Source organism: Rhinopithecus bieti, unplaced genomic scaffold (genome assembly GCF_001698545.2).
Source record: "Rhinopithecus bieti isolate Rb0 unplaced genomic scaffold, ASM169854v2 scaffold_61533, whole genome shotgun sequence".
Lineage (NCBI taxonomy): Eukaryota > Metazoa > Chordata > Mammalia > Primates > Cercopithecidae > Rhinopithecus > Rhinopithecus bieti.
In genome coordinates, this window is record NW_016823925.1 from 1,251,027 (window position 1) to 1,268,632 (window position 17,606).

A 17,606-nucleotide genomic window follows, 5' to 3' on the forward strand; every position below is an offset into this window, starting at 1 on the left:
GGCTAGGAAAACGGATCCCCTTCCCCCTTGACCTTCCAGGTGAGGCGATGCCTCGCCCTGCTTCAGCTCTCGCTGGTCAGGCTGCAGCAGCTGACCAGCACCGATTGTCCGGCACTCCCTAGTGAGATGACCCCAGTACCTCAGTTGAAAATGCAGAAATCTCCGGTCTTCTGTGTCGCTCGCGCTGGGGGTTGGAGACTGGAGCTGTTCCTATCCGGCCATCTTCTCTTTAGCACTTTTATATATGTGATGCAGCTTCCGCAGCCTAAAATAGAGAAATAAGACAGGCACCTGTATTAATTCATTCTTGTGTTGCTATAAAGAAATACCAGAGGGTCAGTAATTTATAAATAAAAGAGGTTTAGTTGGCTCACAGTTCTTCAGGCTGTACAGAGAGCATGTGACCAGAAACTGCTTCTGGCAAGGGCCTCAGAAGTCAGGGTTGAAGGTGAAGGGAGTGCCTCCTGTCACATGGTGACAGCCGGAGCAAGAGAGCAGCATGGTTGGGGGAGATGCCATGCACTATTTTTTTTTTTGGACGGAGTCTTGCTCTCTTGCCAGGCTGGAGTGCAGTGGCGTGATCTCGTCTCACTGCAATCTCTGCCTCCTGGGTTCAAGCGATTCTCCTGTCTCAGCCTCCCAAGTAGCTAGGACCATAGGTGCGTGCCACCATGCCCAGCTAATTTTTGTATTTTTAGTAGAGATGGGGTTTCACCATGTTGGCCGGAATGGTCTCGATTTCTTGACCTTGTGATCCACTGGCCTCAGCCTCCCAAAGTGCTAGGATTACAGGCATGAGCCACTGCACCTGGCCGGTGCCGTGCACTTTTAAACAACCAGATCTCACATGAACGCATAGCAAGAGCAGCACAGGCCCTTCCTGAGGTATCCACCCCCATGACCCAAAGACCTCCCACCAGGCCCCACCTCCAGCATTGGGGATCACATTTCAACGTGAGATTTGGAGGGGACATACATCCAAACCATATAGCAGTACCGGACAAGATTTCAGCTTAAAGCAGAAGAGAGCACAGAGAAGGCCGTAATAAGTGTTGGCTCCATTAATTTTCACAATGCGAACACACCTGTATAACCAGCTGCCAGTTCAACAAACAGAACTTTACTAGCACCCTAGAAAGCCCCACCCCGACCCCAAGAACAACTTCTATCCTAATTTTAAATACCATGGATTAGTTTTGCATTTTTTGAACTTACATAAGTGGAATTGACCTTTGTATCTGGCAACTTATATTCAATATGTTGTTTGTGAGAATCACAGGATGTTGTTTTATTACATAGCATTCTCCTTATCTACATTGATAACACTTCTCTTGAGTTAAACAGTGCACTGCATCTTTTTAGCCTTCTGACGAAGACACTGTTAGCCTCAATGTGCCAATGTCGAATATCATGGAAGAAGAACAGATCATCAAGGAGGACTCGTGCCACCGCCTTAGCCCTGTTAAAGGTCTGAGAATGAAAATATGGAGAGAGTGCTTGCTTTTCAGTTTCAAATGTTATATTTGAAATAACCTGTGCACAGATAGGGCAGTGATAATCTTTCTAGAGTATTTCCTATGTACCAGGCACTCTGTTCATCTGGGAAGTTGATCTCATTTAAAAGTGAAAAGTCTAAGATGGATACTCTAATCATCTCCATTTTATAGGTGAGAAAACCAAGGCTTAGGGAGTTTAAGTAACTTGCCATTGGTCACACAGCTGATGTGTGTGTAGTCTACTTACTACAGTACATAGTAGAACTAGTCTCATTTTGAAGACTTAGATAAAATTCTTTTTTTTTTTTGACACGGGGTCTCACTCTGTCACCCAGGCTGGAGTGCAGTGGCGTGATCTTGGCTCACCACAACCTCTGCCTCCCAGGTTCAAACGGTCCTCCTGCCTCAGCCTCCTGAGTAGCTGGGGCTATAGGCACCTGCCACCACGCTCGGCTAATTTTTAAAATCCATTCTTGGAAAGAAAATATTGATGTGATAGATATATTAGTTAGGAAAACTCTAGCTGCGGTAAAATAGAAGATTCCCAAATCTCCGTGGCTCAACACAGTCCAAATTAAGTTCAGATGGAGTTAGTGATCGACAGACAACTCCCCTCTAAGTGTTGATTTAAGGACCCAAGCTCCTTTCATACCATGACTCCATCTTTAACACAGGGCTTCCAGAACTTTCATGTACATCTGTTTTAAACCAGAAGAGGAGCATGGAGGTTTGCTCATGGGAGGTTTTTATGGACTGGGCCTGGAAGGAGTGCCCATCACTGATAAGCTAGACTTCATCCCATGGCCACATCGCACTGCATGTGAGGGTGGGAAATGTAGTTGAGGTGTGTGTTCAAAAAGACTTTGGCCCAGTCAGGTGACCTTGATTCCCTTACCTGTAAATGAGATGATTGGATTAGGTAATATCAAAGGTCCAGTGTAGCTCGAAAATTCTGTGGCTCTTTAATAGTCATCAAATGACCACTAAACACTGTATCTTGTGTGCCTTTAAGATCCTTTTAAGACGTTTCATATCTTGGTTAGAAGCCCTCATTGGGTAACATTATGGCAATTTTTTTTATTGCCCCTGTTTCCCAATGACTTTTAAGGAAAATACAAACATTTAGTTTTACTCATTTGTGGCAGAGACTATTTCACAATGTATGAATAGTGTAGAACTGGATTAATATACAGATCTGCTCGTAAATGTTGAAATATGCTCTTATGAGTGATAGAGCTGTTTAAGTTCATTCAAACCTTAGTGTTTGCTTTCACTTCTTATGCTTAGGTTTTTAAGTTTAGCATTTCTGTTTACCTGAGATTATCGTGGGAACCATATGTTGTCTAAAAACATAGCTGTATGCTTTATATACAAATATAACTGCCACTTTATTAATTCATATAAACTTAGTAATATTATGCACCATAGGAGGTGGTATTTTAGGCGCATTTTTCAAATAAAAGAATTACATAATTTGTTACCAGTGGGTCTTCCGCCTCTCATCTAGATGTGGGTATTACATTGGTTCAGAGTGTTAAAGGGTGGCCCAGTATGGTTATTTTTCATCTTCAGAACAGTTGGAAGAGTTCTGTAGGGTGTTCCTTTTGTGTCCCCACCTCCCCTGGAACACATTCTAGGAGGATGTGCCCCATCTGGGCATGCTGTCACCTTTGTGTGCCCCTTCTCGTAGACACTTCTTTTGCTGTTATGATTTGGAGCTCTTGCCTAGTTCCCCTCACACATTCTTCCTTGAGATCATTTGCTGCTTAAGGACAGGAGTCAGATTTGGCTGATTTTTTAATCCCTAAAATGTTTAGCATAATACCTGCCATTTAGTAGCTGCTCAATATTTGTTGGATTTTAAATATGAAATACATAGTCACACATTACTGAAGGCAAAAAAGCCCTCTTTTATACTTTCTTTTCTCCATTCCTTAAAAAGTAAGAGAAAATCTTATTTTCTCATAGGGAACTAAGCCCAGAGAGGCCTTGACTTTTTAAGTTCAGTTTGGGGCTTTCTGGGGTTATTTTACTTTTATTTTTTCCTCCCTGCAGGGAAGAGAAAACTTGGGTTTTTCGTATACCTTCTTCATGGGGAACACAGAAGACTTGTAGTGACTAGATGATATTTGAAGATGAGCTGTGTTTTGCTCTTCTGTTCAAGAAGTCATGCTTTCTGTCTCTCTCTATATTTTCCTAACAGGGGAATTTCATCAGGAATTTCAACCGGAGCCTTCCCTGTTGGGTGACAGCACCAACTCAGGAGAAGAAAGAGACCAGTTTACTGATAGAGCAGATGGTCTCCATTCGGAATTTATGAACTATAAGGCAAGATTTTCGGGATCAACTACGTTTTTTACTCATTTCCTTCTGTTTGGCACCTTACAATTTATGTTCAAGGTTGCCAATCCATCCCCTTCAACGTCCAGCTTGCTGCACCCTGTCTGAAGCCTTCCAAACATCTCAGCGCTCAGCCTGTCTATTTGCTGATGTCCTGTGTGCCTCTCCATTTGTCTGTTTATGGATCTGATTTTCTTTCCACTACTCAGTGCAGCGTACAAATTGGCAAGCTCATTAGTGTGACTATTACCATGCAGTAAAAGCTGAAATAGTTTCACATTCTTTTCAACATGTTCTAGGTAAATCCTTTTCTTGGGAATGTATTTGTAGTATAAAGACAAAAGTGGAGACTTTCAAAATTGAGAAATGAATGTCTTTCCTTCTTAGAAAGATCTCTCTGAGGACACTTATTCCTGAACTTTTGTAGGTGCCCTGAGGCATTGAAAGGGCAGGTGAAGTTGCCGAGTTGTCAGGAAAACCTTCATCTTAGTAGCAACACAGGGAGGACAGAAAAACTAGCGCTTTACTGAAGCAGATAGTGAAGGTTCCACTTCACAACATGAGTAGGTGCTTGGTATGTTTCTGTCAGCCCTTTTGGTTCAGGTTGTGGTGCCCAAGAATCATAAAGATTATTGTTTTTGTAAAATTCAGATTCATTGTGACTCTGAGGTAACTTCTGAGTTATTATGCTGAAGCCAAGAATGGGATCCCTAAGTACTCATCCTTATTTTCTGGGCATTGTGTCCTGATGGCTGGAACCAGCCTAAATGAACATCTCTGGGCATCACCTTCAAGGAAATGGAGAGGAAAACAGCTGAATTTTACACTGTAGGAGACCTTGGTGTGCTCAGGACATGTTTATGGCCTCAAGATAAAAATGATGAACCTGACATATGTTTCTAGATTACAGAAGTTGTATAGAAGGATAAAACACAGAGCCTTAACTCTTTACTCTCTGTATTTAATGTCATTAATCCATACATCCTTGTTTTAAAATAGGTCACACCCATTGCCTTGTTTCTGTCCCCTGTCTCCATTGACATTGCTTCATTTGAGCCTCATAGTTTCTCACTTTGATTACTTCAGGCACCACCCCACCCACTCCACTTCTTACCCAATGCTGCACCCCCTGTGCATGCATGCATGTGTGTACACACACACACACACACTCTCTCTCTCTCTCTCTCTCTATATATATATATATATATTCTGCCACCAAACATTTTTCTAAAGTACAAATATAATGACATTCCTCTCAGGCCCCTGGTTCTACAGGGCTTCCCCAGCTTAGACCCTATCTCTCAGCTCTGTGGGACGATTCTTCCATGAAAATGTGAAAATTGGAGTACATCAAGCATTCATCTTAAGAATCTAAGGTAAAGATGGAAACCCTGAAGAATGTGTTAAGAAGATGTCCATGTTTAAGTTCTAGAGGAAACAAAGCAGTTAGTAAAAATAAAGCATATTGTTTCAGAAAAGCAAATTTCCCTGGATTCAGAGATTTCAAGGACTTCGTGGAAGTGGCTGCTGTACAGAATGGATCCTGTAGATGGAAACTAGAGGAGCAGATAGGGGTGTGGAAGTCAACTTGGCAAATGCTTTCTGGAAGATGCTTCTCTTGGAAAATCGAAAGAAAAATGCTAATGATAAGATAAACAAACATCTACAACAAGTTAAGGAAAAATTATGCATTGAAAATCAGGCCCATATTAGGCTCGATATCCATCAACTTTAAGTCTTTCAACCTGTGCTTGGCCTGGCACAATGGCTCACACCTGTAATCCCCCACTTTGGGAGGCTGAGGCAGGAGGATCACTTGAGCCCAGGAGTTCAGGACCAGCCTGGGCAACATACTAAGACTCCATCTCTACAAAAAAACAAAAACTAGCTGGATGTGGTGGTGTGCTCCTTGAGTCTCAGCTACTCAGGACGCTGAGGAGGGAAGATCACTTGAGCTTGGGAGAGTGAGTCTTCAGTGAGCCATGATTGCACCACTGCACTCCAACCTGGGTGAAAGAATGAGACCCTTTCTCAAAAAAACAGAGTTCTGTGCTTTGCATAATCCTGTTTTCTTTATGGAATAAGCATCTTGGACCTTTGCAACCACAGTCAATTTTCATTATTCACAGCAGTTGTATTGTATGACATCACTGTGCCTATTGAATTATCCAATACTGAGCCATCACTCATTGGGGAAATAGAGGGCTGCGTTCCTGCAAGCCTCTGGTCACTACGTTTTTGTCAACCGATCAACACATAACCTTGATTTTGGTGTGTATTTCTGTTTAAAGATACCTTATTTAATACATATTGTTTTGATGAACATTGCAATGATACCTTATTTAACATATATTGTTTGATGAACATTACAACCAGCAGCACTGTAACTCATGCCCGAAGGAAGCTTGTCTAACACATGTATTGTCCTCTGTAAGGGACATCACAACTTCCTTGGGCTTCTGAACACGAGGCAGCACTTCAGCACTATGTTTGGGGCTATTTTAAAGTGAAATCACCAACAAAAAACATAACAGTGTGAAAACATGGCACTAACTAGACTGTGAAAAAGGACACTTATTTACAGTAAGAGAGCCGAAAGAAGAAGGCAGAGTGTCACCTTGTTCCACCTCATCTGGGAACATACACGTCCTGGGATTCAAATGTTTTACCACTCTGCAGATGTCTGCAGATGACCTCCAGAGCGCCACGAATACTGGTTTTGGGACTAAAAATACATGTTAGTGAACAGGCAAACTCACACATGCAGAATCCACAGATAATGAGGATCAATTGTATAACCATTTAACTTAGCAAAAGCAACCCAGTAAGCCTATTTTGCCTAATGAAAAAAGAGACATTTGATACTATTGGCTACTTAGAGTTTTGAAACAAAAAATTAAAAAGAAATACCCATTGCTCCTATGGTTGAAACCCAACAAAACAAAATAAGAACATGTTGTCGTGGTCATTTCTGGTAGTATATTTTACCCATGAATTTTTCTGTCATTTGGAGTGTGGAGAGTGGCACAGTCATTTATGCACTGACTGTATTGTACGTGAAAAGTGTAAACACCATAGAAAAAGTCCAAGTGTGTTCCCAGTCAGAGTCCAGCATTGGGCAGCTAACCATGTCTTCGGGAAAAGTCTTGTCCTAACAACACATCTGGAGGACTGGCTAGTCCCGAGTTAGTTAATGATATGCCAGAACCTTGACACCAATAATGGTCCTTTTGGCTGGTGTTCTCTCCTAGCCAGGAAAATGTGGCCCTGTTCAGGTTGGCTTTCGTTCTAGCCATCAGCTGGGTTAAAGCAGCGTTTCTCTGTGTCAGAGATGAACGTGCAAGGAGGCCTGTGGAAGGCTCAGGGTGGGACTTGCCTTTCTAAATAGCCAGTGCCACTAGTGCCGCTTTGGGAAAAAGTGGGGTGACGGTGCAGGGAGAACATATGAGTGAATTCTGGATGTTGTATGCATGAAAACTATTAGATGCAATTGGAATCACTTTTCTGTTAAGAATTTTATACTTTCTCTTTTCCCCACTGCACACATATGCGTGCACACTCACACACACACATCCCTGCTGTCACAAACACTAGACTGCATCTTCACAGGTGACCCACAAGCCCAGGAGAGGGATCTCACAATACAAGGAGGTGCTAAAAGGGCAACAGAAAATCTGGTGAAGCTTTAAATTTCTGATGATAAGTTAACAGATGCTGTGGTCCTGGGCCACATTTTTTTAAATTAAAAAATGTTTAATTATGGGAAAATACTTCCAAAATGTACCACCTTAGCCATTTTTTAAATGTACATGTAGTTCAGAGTGTTTTAACTACGTTCACGTTGTGCAGCCTATCTCCAGAACTCTTCTCATCTAGAAAACTGACCCTGTGTACCCTTTAAATAACAAGTCCCTCGTTCCCTCCTGGCAGCCCCTGGCAGCCCCTGGCAGCAAGCATTCTACTCTCTGTCTGGATGAATTTGATTACTGTGTGCACCTCATATAAGTGTAACCAGTATAGTATTTGTGTTTTTGTGACTGGCTTATTATACGTAGCATAATGTCCTCAAGGGTTATCTGTGTGTATGGCATGCGTAAGAACTTCCCCCTTTCTAAGACTGAGTGACATTCTAGTGCATGTACATACCAGATTTTGTTTATCCATCCCTCCATAGATGGCTGTTCGGCTTGTTTCCAGCTTTTGGCTGTTGTGAATAACACTGTTATAAACATGGGCTGGGCAGGTTTTGGCTCCTGACTACTGAGGAGTAGCCAGTGGTTTTCAGGAACCCTGTCTGTTTTGTCCACAGGCAAGGACAGAAGACTGTGAAGAGCTGTTACGGATAGAAGAGGATGTACACTGGCAAACCGAGGGCATGTGAGTACCAAGGCCTCGGTTATGAGCCATCATCACTCTAAAATCCACTTTGCAAGCAGACTGGCAGTTCTGTTGTGATAGAATTTTGACCTGCTTTTCTGTGGGCACACTAATATTCTTACAATATTGATAAGAAGTTGCCAGTTTTTCTCTGTCCGATGCTTTTTGTCATGATATTGGGCAGTACAAACCTCTTCCTTGGCCTTGAGTCTTATTTGTTTTGAGGCTATGGGTAGTCATGTGATTCAGAGAATTAGCTAGAATTTCTAGATGGGAGGTTCTACTGTCCATACAATTGCCTGAAGAAGCCAACAGCTGGACCTGAAGTGACCTGTAGCTCTGATCTCCTTCTTTACCCCAAGTCATCACCTTCAAGATCTGAGAACACCATAGACTTCTGGTCCCAAGACTTCCAACTGCCAGGGCTAGCATTTATTCAACATCATGTGCCAGGCATTGTCCTAAATACTTCACAGGCCGTAACTCATTTCATCTTTACAACACTCCCAACAGATAAGTTATGTTCTTGTCCCCCATTTCACAGATGACAAAGCTGAGGCACAGAGAGATTGATTATCTTGCCGCAAGGTCACAGAGGGCCAGCATTTGAACCCAAGGAATCTTGTACCAGACAGATAATCCTTCTACTCTACTTGCTAAATAAATATGTATACATATTTATTTATATTATTTATACGTTATAATTAAATATATATATTATATATTATAATTAAATACATTATAATTAAATATGTATACATATTTATTTGGCAAGATTTACAGGGGAGGGGGTGTGTGATCCCATCAGACAATGAACCGTGTCCAGGGAAATTGAGTTTGGACTATGTGGTATAGAGTATAGTTTTTGTTCCCAGGATTTTTATTTCTATCNAATCCTTCTACTCTACTTGCTAAATAAATATGTATACATATTTATTTATATTATTTATACGTTATAATTAAATATATATATTATATATTATAATTAAATACATTATAATTAAATATGTATACATATTTATTTGGCAAGATTTACAGGGGAGGGGTGTGTGATCCCATCAGACAATGAACCGTGTCCAGGGAAATTGAGTTTGGACTATGTGGTATAGAGTATAGTTTTGTTCCCAGGATTTTTATTTCTATCATCTGGGAGGCAGGTGTGGACTCTCCATCATACCTTGTAGGGTTTTTCTTCTTAGTGAGGATTTATCCCATTGTTAAAACTTTTCTCCTTACAGAAAGTCATTGACTTACATTCTGTAGCAGGAAGGGCTTGCTATGATCAAATTTCTCTTGCCCTTTAAAAACATTGGGAAGTTCCTCTCTGGTCACTGTCTGTATTACCAGCTACTCACTGGATATGCTACTGAGAGCCACGGAGGCCTAACTTGGTTATACAGAGAAGCATAGGGAAAGAGGCAGTTGTTTTTAAACTATATAAAGTTTTGGAAACTCCATTCTCAATCTTATACGTAGTGGTTTCAACCCTGGCTGTAAACCAGGATTATCTGTAGAGCTTTATAAAATCCTGAACCCCTAGTCAGACCCACTTGGATGTATAGGGCCTGGCATGGTTTTTAAGCTCCACAGATGATTTTGCTGTATCTAGAGTTTGGACTGAGAACCACTGTCCCACACTGAAACCCTATATGCATTAAAGTAATCAAACTGGTTGAACGGGAGTTGGAAGGCCCAGAAGTAGTACAGACTCATCCATCTGATCCCCCTCATGAACCCTCCTAGAACCCAGTAAAGCACAACTGTGAGAGCCTCTCATCTAGGCCATTGCCTGACTGTGCACAGGAGCCGTTAGGGGTGCACAGGCATAAACATCTTATGTGAGCTGCTTTGCAGCAGAGCTGGGCTTCCCCTACTCAGGGGCTCTTTGCACCATGCTCTGGCATCCCACCCCACAAGGTACAAACACATGTTCACCATAGCACTGAATCTGTCAAAATCATTTTTATATGTTAGATGGATTTTATAAGTTTGCTTTTAAGAAATTAGATGATATTCATGTTGTATTGATCATTTTCATTCTTTTTTCTTTTTTTTTTTTTTGAGGCGGAGTCTCGCTCTGTCGCCCAGGCTGGAGTGCAGTGGCACGATCTCGGCTCACTGCAAGCTCCACCTCCCGGGTTCACGCCATTCGCCTCAGCCTCCCGAGTACCTGGGACTACAGGCGCCCGCCACCACGCCCAGCTAATTTTTTGTAATTTTGGTAGATACAGGGTTTTACCGTGTTAGCCAGGATGGTCTCGATCTCCTGACCTCGTGTTCCACCTGCCTCGGCCTCCCGAAGTGCTGGTATTACAGGTGTGAGCCACCATGCCTGGCTGATCATTTTCATTCTTATGCTTGGTTTCATGTTACAGAATAAGTTCATCCAAAGATCAGGACATGGATATAGCAATGATCGAGCAGCTGAGAGAAGCGGTAGATTTGCTGCAAGATCCCAATGGGTATGTATGTCTCCTCGGTCCAGGTTTCGTGTGTAAATAATGCATACTAATGTATTGAGTACATTGTCTACATTCCTAAAATACCTACACAAATAATTTTGGCCCAGTCCAGCTACTTACAAAGAAAAGTCATGTTTATTGCCTGTTTTCCCAAGATGCAAAAGTAAAAGAGTCAAACTTCTGGAGACAGTGAGATCAATTTCTCCTTTCACCACCCTTTATTGAGTTCATTCATCCCTCATGAAATTCATATGGGAATTTTTGGTATAATTCTTAGAAAACAAAAATATGGTAAAAGTACATATTTTATATTGCTTAAAGTTTAAACCCCTGATTTATAAAAAATATAAAGAAAACGTTTTCCAAAAAGGAAAGAATTGGTATATCAAGTAGTAGTATATTTATCTGGGGTAGTGCCAAATATATGTTAACTGAAGAATATATTTCTAAAGATTTGGGATACAGGATAATTTTTAAATCTGAATTTGCCTTGATCAATAATAGGTACCACAGGCAGTGGATATGTGGATAATATTTTTCTATTTCTTAACTAATGGTAATGGAATTCCCATGGACAAAATATTTTTCAGCTAAACAATAGCAGGTTTCATTTATCAGGTAATAACTTCATGATCTCTAGAGAATTAGAGGACTTGGTAAACTGATGTGGTCTTACTATACGATGAACATGGGAATCACACTGCAGCAATCCCAGCTGGGTTCTGCAAATTTATGAAAACGGTGGTTAGTGTATCCCAGAATGCTAATGAGAATATACCACCTATGATTTCTGGCCCTGAAAGAATAGTGGCAGATCAGTTTAGTACAACTGGAAATCCTTTGCAATTGATTTGAAAAGCATTTCAATTCTGCAGACATTGATTGAGTGCTTGGAGTATGGGAAGATCTGCAGTGTGTACCTTGGGGGATGCAAAGATGGACAAGACACAGCTCTTGCCTTCTGAGAATTTAAACTAGAATAGATAGAGATTGCCTTGAGCAGTTATTTATAAGTGTAATTGGGCCAGGCACGGTGGCTCACGCCTGTGATCCTGGCACTTTGGAAGGCCAAGGCAGGCAGAACACTTGAGGCCAGGAGTTCGAGACCAGCCTGGCCAACACGGTGAAACCCTGTCTCTACTAATAATACAGAAATTAGCTGGGCATTGTGGCGTGCACCTGTAATCCCAGCTACTTCAAGAGGCTGAAGTAGGAGAATCACTTGAGTCCAGGAGGCAGAGGTTGCAGCGAGCCAAGATCGCACCACCACACTCCAGCCTGGGTGACAGAGTGAAACTGTGTCTGAAAAAAAAATAATAAATAAATAAATAAATAAATAACTGTAATTGATTCAAGTGCTTCAAGTGGAGGTAAAAATGATAGATTTGAGCAAGTGCCCAACCTCAGGAAAAGGGGAGATGGGTGGACTGGTCTTCCTGAAGGATAGGATAATGGCCTGGACCTTTAATGACTGCCAATTTCAAGATAAAGAGAAATTCTGGATTGAATGAAAAGCTTAGGTAAAGACATGAAGGTCAGAATGAATGGAGCCAGGTTGGGGAAATCTCAGGCAGAACAGAGGCTCTCCATCCTAGTGTGCTTCAGTATCACTTGTGGAACTTTTTCAGAATAGACACCAGGTACTTCCTTTGGGGACTGGAGTCAGCCAGTGCTTCTGATGTGCAGCCAGGACTGAGAATCACCAGAGACAGTGTAGAATGATGCAGGCAACGGCTTTGGATGCTGTTAAGGAGCTGAGATTTTATTTTATATTTAGAGGGAGGCAATGATGGTGTTTAAACATGATTATTCATGTTAATTCTCCCTTACATTTGGCTCATGGCATAGGCACCTAATCAAGGTATGTTCAAAGAGCTGAATTCTACATCCAGTGCCAGGGCAGTTAGTGAAAGGTTGTGTGTTTATGTGTATGCATTCATGTGTATGGTTGTTCATACATGTAAGTACATGTAGGCATGTGTACGTGTGTATGTATTCATGATAATGAATCAGGAAGTAGGGTGGCTTGTGGAAAGAACAGACTTTGAATTAGCTAGAAACTTTTTAAACATAGCTGCAGCATCAGTTAACTTGGGTAAGTTATATGACTTCTCTGCATCCCATTTCTTCATCTATAAGATGGGGTGACAAGTACCTCCCTTTTAGGGTTATGAGGATTTGAAATAATACATAAACTGCTGGTAGAGAAGTAAATTGGCAAAACTGTTCCAGAAGTAACTTAGTATGTAACCAAGTCTAGAAACCTATATAAAACTTTGGAGTGAAATCTAAGAACTTATCTTAAGAAACAAGAAGACATGAACGATTTGGGGTAGAGAATGAGGGATAGGTATTTTTAATAGCAAATATTTGGAACAAGAAATTATCTAACAATTTGGGGATACTTTAAGTATATTATACTCATTGATAAGATGGAATGTGATATGGCCAATATAATGTTTTTTAAAGTTTCTAGTGATATCATAGAAGGCTTTTATACTTTTAAAAAAGTGTATAATTTTTTTAAAGTATGTAAAACGCACAATGTTTGATCCCAATTATATAGATAGAATTAGGTACCAGTTGTGCAGGAAATTTAGAAAAACTGGAAGGAAATATATTAAGATGGATTTTAAGAAGGAAATAAGATGGAAGGAAATATATTAAGATAGTGGAAGAAAACAGTCCCAACTAACCTTCCAAGTGATACTTGATTCGCATCTTTATGGAGCACTATTTTAAAATATTATGTTGTAAAATTTTGTGTGAATTTCATTGTCTTTCTAAAATAATCCACTACTTTGGCTGCTTTAGATCATTGTTATGTATCCTGAAAGAATTTTTATAATATGACATCTAATTTTATAATATTTCTGTGAGCCAGTATAATAGTCATGAAGAGCCCTGGTTTTGTGTCTGATATAGAGAGGACACTTCAACATGTCATTTATTTCTAACTGCTTTGGGACTGAATATTAGTAATAAAAAAGTTTACATACACATTGTGTTTTTTCTTTTATCTCACATTTCATAGATCCAGGAATTTTTTCTCTTTTAGTGAAGCCATTGATTGTAGGAATAAATTTTAAAAGTTTACCTTTTATGTGTCAGAAAATTTAGTTGGCTATTGCTGTTCTCTTTATCTTGGCTTCTTCTCTCAAGGCCTTCTGATTGTTAGCTCGACAGCATCTTCACAGGCCTCTATGATATAAACACACCCCTGTTTAAAATGACTTTATAACTTTTATGTAACTTACAGAAATTCCTGGCTTTATAGGTCTTTAAGAAAAAAAAAAAAACTTCATGTCTTAAAATAGCAGAAATTTAGAAACTGTGTGAGACTATTTCAGAAGTAAAAATGCATATCAAATTGCTTGTGATTTTTTTAAGTGAGAGATACAATGTATATCTCCCTATTAAAACCAAATGCCAATGGTACGTACACTATAATGTAATACTCTCAGCAACTTGACCTGCTTCTGTAAATTCATAAAGTTCTAAAATAAAATTGAGTATATGCTATACTACCTCTGAAAAATTTGATTTTATTAGAAATTACTATTATATTACAAACAAGTTGGATTGTATTACCAGTAGCAGGTGAAATATTGTATTTTGGCATATGGTGGGAAAATATCATGCACTTTGAAATTTCCATCGTAGACTTTTCCTCACTTAATCCTAAAGATAAACATAACTTTTCAGTAAATTAAAAATTTGAACTGAATAAGACCAATAGAATTTATTAAAAATAAAAGTTTAATAAATTTACTAATATCTTTTTTTTCCTACTGTTTAGATTGAGCACAGATATGACAGAGAGAAGTGTTTTAAACCTATATCCTATGGGATCAGCAGAAACCTTAGAATTACAAGATTCTGCACTGAAGTATGCTTACCTTTTATAACAAATTATATTTTCTCTTTTTATAATACTTTGACATTTTTATGCTTTAAATTTCACTTTATATCTTTTTTTTCTTTCCTTGTTCCCACAGTGGTCAAATACAGCTGGAAACATCTCCGGTGTGTGAGGTAAGGCTGCTGGTGGATTCACCAGAACTCTGTGCAATATTTTGCCATGGAATACTGGCCACCACATTATGTAAAGATTTGTCAGGGAGTGAAACATCTTTATTAATGAGGCCAATATTCAGATTTGTTCGAGACACATTTTTCAACTTGTTTGTACGTTTGCCTCTTTAGTTCTGCTTTTCTACTATACCTCACCCTCTGTTAAAGATGAGAGTTGACTATTTCTATTAGATTCTGTAGATTTTTTTTACCTCAGATCATCTTGCTGAGTCAAGTGATGGCAACTAAAGTACATAGGGAATCTGCCTGTGTGTCGGAACCTGGAGGAGGACCATTCAATGTAGATTTTAGAGCCAAGAAAAAATCTGGGAATTGGCCAGATGGAAATTAGCTAGAAAACACCTGAAAGCCAAGAATAAATGATTTGGGAATGTTGAGGAGGATTAAAAGAATATCATAAAGAGAAACTGGTGGGGATATTTGAAGACAGGTTAAGGATGGGTTCGGTAGAGTTACATGGAGTAAAATGTGGGTGGCTGTAAAGAAAGCAGTTTTGACATAAAACTAGAGATGAGCTTAGAATGTCTCAAATGTCTTAGAATGTCTCAAAACCCCAGTCAGAGAGAGATAAGTTTGAGCTGGCGATCTGGGAGTGAAACATAGGTTACAACCCATTTCCTGAATGGATTTAGGATGGCTAATTTAGGTACCAAGATTTTGTACCAACAGTTGATGCCCCACTGAGGGGTTTGCACATGTACTATAGTAAAGTGGTTTCACACTCTTAACTTTGTCTCTGTGTTAAAGAAATAAGGAAAAAGAAAGTGTCACTATAAAAGGAAGAGCCATGTTGCTAGAGAGTGTGGTTTCATTGTTAAGTGCAGTGACTTGGAATTATATTAGGTGTCAGTCCCATCTCAAAGACTGGCTAACTGTGGGGAACTTAATTAACCTCTCTCAACATTCATTACTGTAACTGGGATCATAATACCTATTGTAAAGATTGAATTAGGAATTTTGATTCAGAAAATGTCACCTAATACAGAGCACCTAAATGTTAGTTATTAGCTTGCTTCTCTATTATTGTTATTGGTGTGGTCTTTAAACAGAATTACTGTACCACTTCTTCCCTGGGTAGAGGCATCATTGAATTACCTGATAGTGGGACATTGGAAGTCTTTTATTTGCAGTCTCCCCTGAACCCATTTCATCAAGTTCTTCCTTTGAGGTTGATTTTGGTTCTGTGCAGACTTAACCTCTTTTTTAGCTTCTTATCTGGAAATAATTTTTTAAATTAAATTTTACTTTTTTGTAGAGATAAGATCTCGCTTTGTTGCCCAGATTAGTCTCAAACTGCTGGTTTCAAGCGATCCTTCCTCCTCAACCTCTCAAAGTGCTGGGATTACAGGTGTGAGCCACCTGTAATCAAGTGAAAATAATTTTAAACTTATTAAAGATTGTAAAAAAATTTTGCAATGTTCTACAAAAGCTTGCAAAAATAATCTTGTAAAATTAGATTTACTATTAACATTTTATCACATTTGTTATGTTTGTTCTCTCTGTCTCTCTCTATACACACAGTTCTTTTTCTGAAACACACACGATTCTTTTTCGGAAAGTAAGTTTCACATATCGTAGTCCTTTATCCCTAATCATTTTAGTGTGTATTTTCTATGAATATGGGTTTTTATCTTACACAATTTCAGTTATCATCTTCATAAATTCATGTTGATAACATATTTTCATCTAATCTATCATCCATCCTCCAAATTTGTCAGTTGATCTAATGATGCTCTTCAGAGCATTTTTTTCCTTTCAGTGTAAGATCCAATCTAGTTGCAGGTACTGCATTTTATTGTCAAGTATCTATAACCTTCTTTTATCTGGAACATTTCCATGACCTTTCTTTGATTTTTATGGCCTTGAAATTTTGAGGAACACAAACCTCCTCCTTTTTAATATAATGTTCCTCATTTTGTGTCTGTCTAATGTTTCCTCATGATTAGTTTGAACTTCTGCATTCTGATTTAGAATACTGCACAGGTAATGTTGTGACCAACTCAGGGCATTACATTTGGTGCCACACTAGATCCATCTGTCCGTCTTTGGTGATGTTAATTTGATCACCCAATCAAGATATGACTCCATTTCTCCACTGTGTAATTGCTGTTTTATTTTTTCATTGCAGCTAACAAGCAGTCTGTGATGAGATAGTTCAAGACCATCTTAGCATCCAGCTGCAGACCCACTTTTGACTCTAGTAAAATAGGTGGCCACCAGTTTACGTGATTTCAGGAGCACAAGAAAGACACAAAACTTCTAGAATAAAGATATATCCCGTACATTTTTAATACACAATTGGATGGTCATTCCAATAATTTTGTCTTCTAAAATGTATAATTCCTGACTTTTTTTAAAAAAAGGAAGTATTGCTACATGCCAGACCATGTGCTTTGTATATTACATACGTTACCGTTATTTCATTTCTTCAACAAATATTCGTCGATTGCCTCCCGTGTCTCAAGCACCACGCTGGACACTGAGAAAGTAGCATTAAAGACACAGGGCTACTACACTTACGAGTTTACATTCTAGGTAAGGTATAAGTGAAAAGTGGGAGTTATCACACCTGAGTGGCGATGCAGGATTTGAAGCTCAAGATCAAGTGACTGGCCAGGTCACTTACATGTAAAAGGCTTGGCCCTGCTTTCGTACTGCAGTATATTGCCTCTTCATGCTGTAGACTAGTGGCAACACTAAGTCTTGTCATGCTTACAGACCTTAGAGGTGCCTGATTGCATCAAACCTTTTCTTCAGAACAGATCTTGGCAGAAGAGGAGCAGCCATGATACTTATGTGTGCATGAGCAATGCTTCCAATAATGTGAATGGGTATG

General features: G+C 39.5%; 1 protein-coding gene across 4 annotated transcripts in view; it reads left to right on the forward strand.

Moving 5' to 3' along the window:
* The window catches only part of LRCH1 (leucine rich repeats and calponin homology domain containing 1), a 213,870-nt gene that overhangs the window by 147,834 nt on the left and 48,430 nt on the right, over positions 1–17,606 (forward strand). For all 4 annotated transcript variants that reach the window (XM_017862058.1, XM_017862061.1, XM_017862059.1 and 1 more), the window contains exons 8-13: positions 1,363–1,468; positions 3,700–3,824; positions 8,146–8,213; positions 10,589–10,675; positions 14,475–14,564; positions 14,674–14,710. In XM_017862058.1, coding sequence (XP_017717547.1) covers positions 1,363–1,468; positions 3,700–3,824; positions 8,146–8,213; positions 10,589–10,675; positions 14,475–14,564; positions 14,674–14,710 — 513 coding nt within the window. The remainder of the gene's footprint in view (positions 1–1,362; positions 1,469–3,699; positions 3,825–8,145; positions 8,214–10,588; positions 10,676–14,474; positions 14,565–14,673; positions 14,711–17,606) is intronic.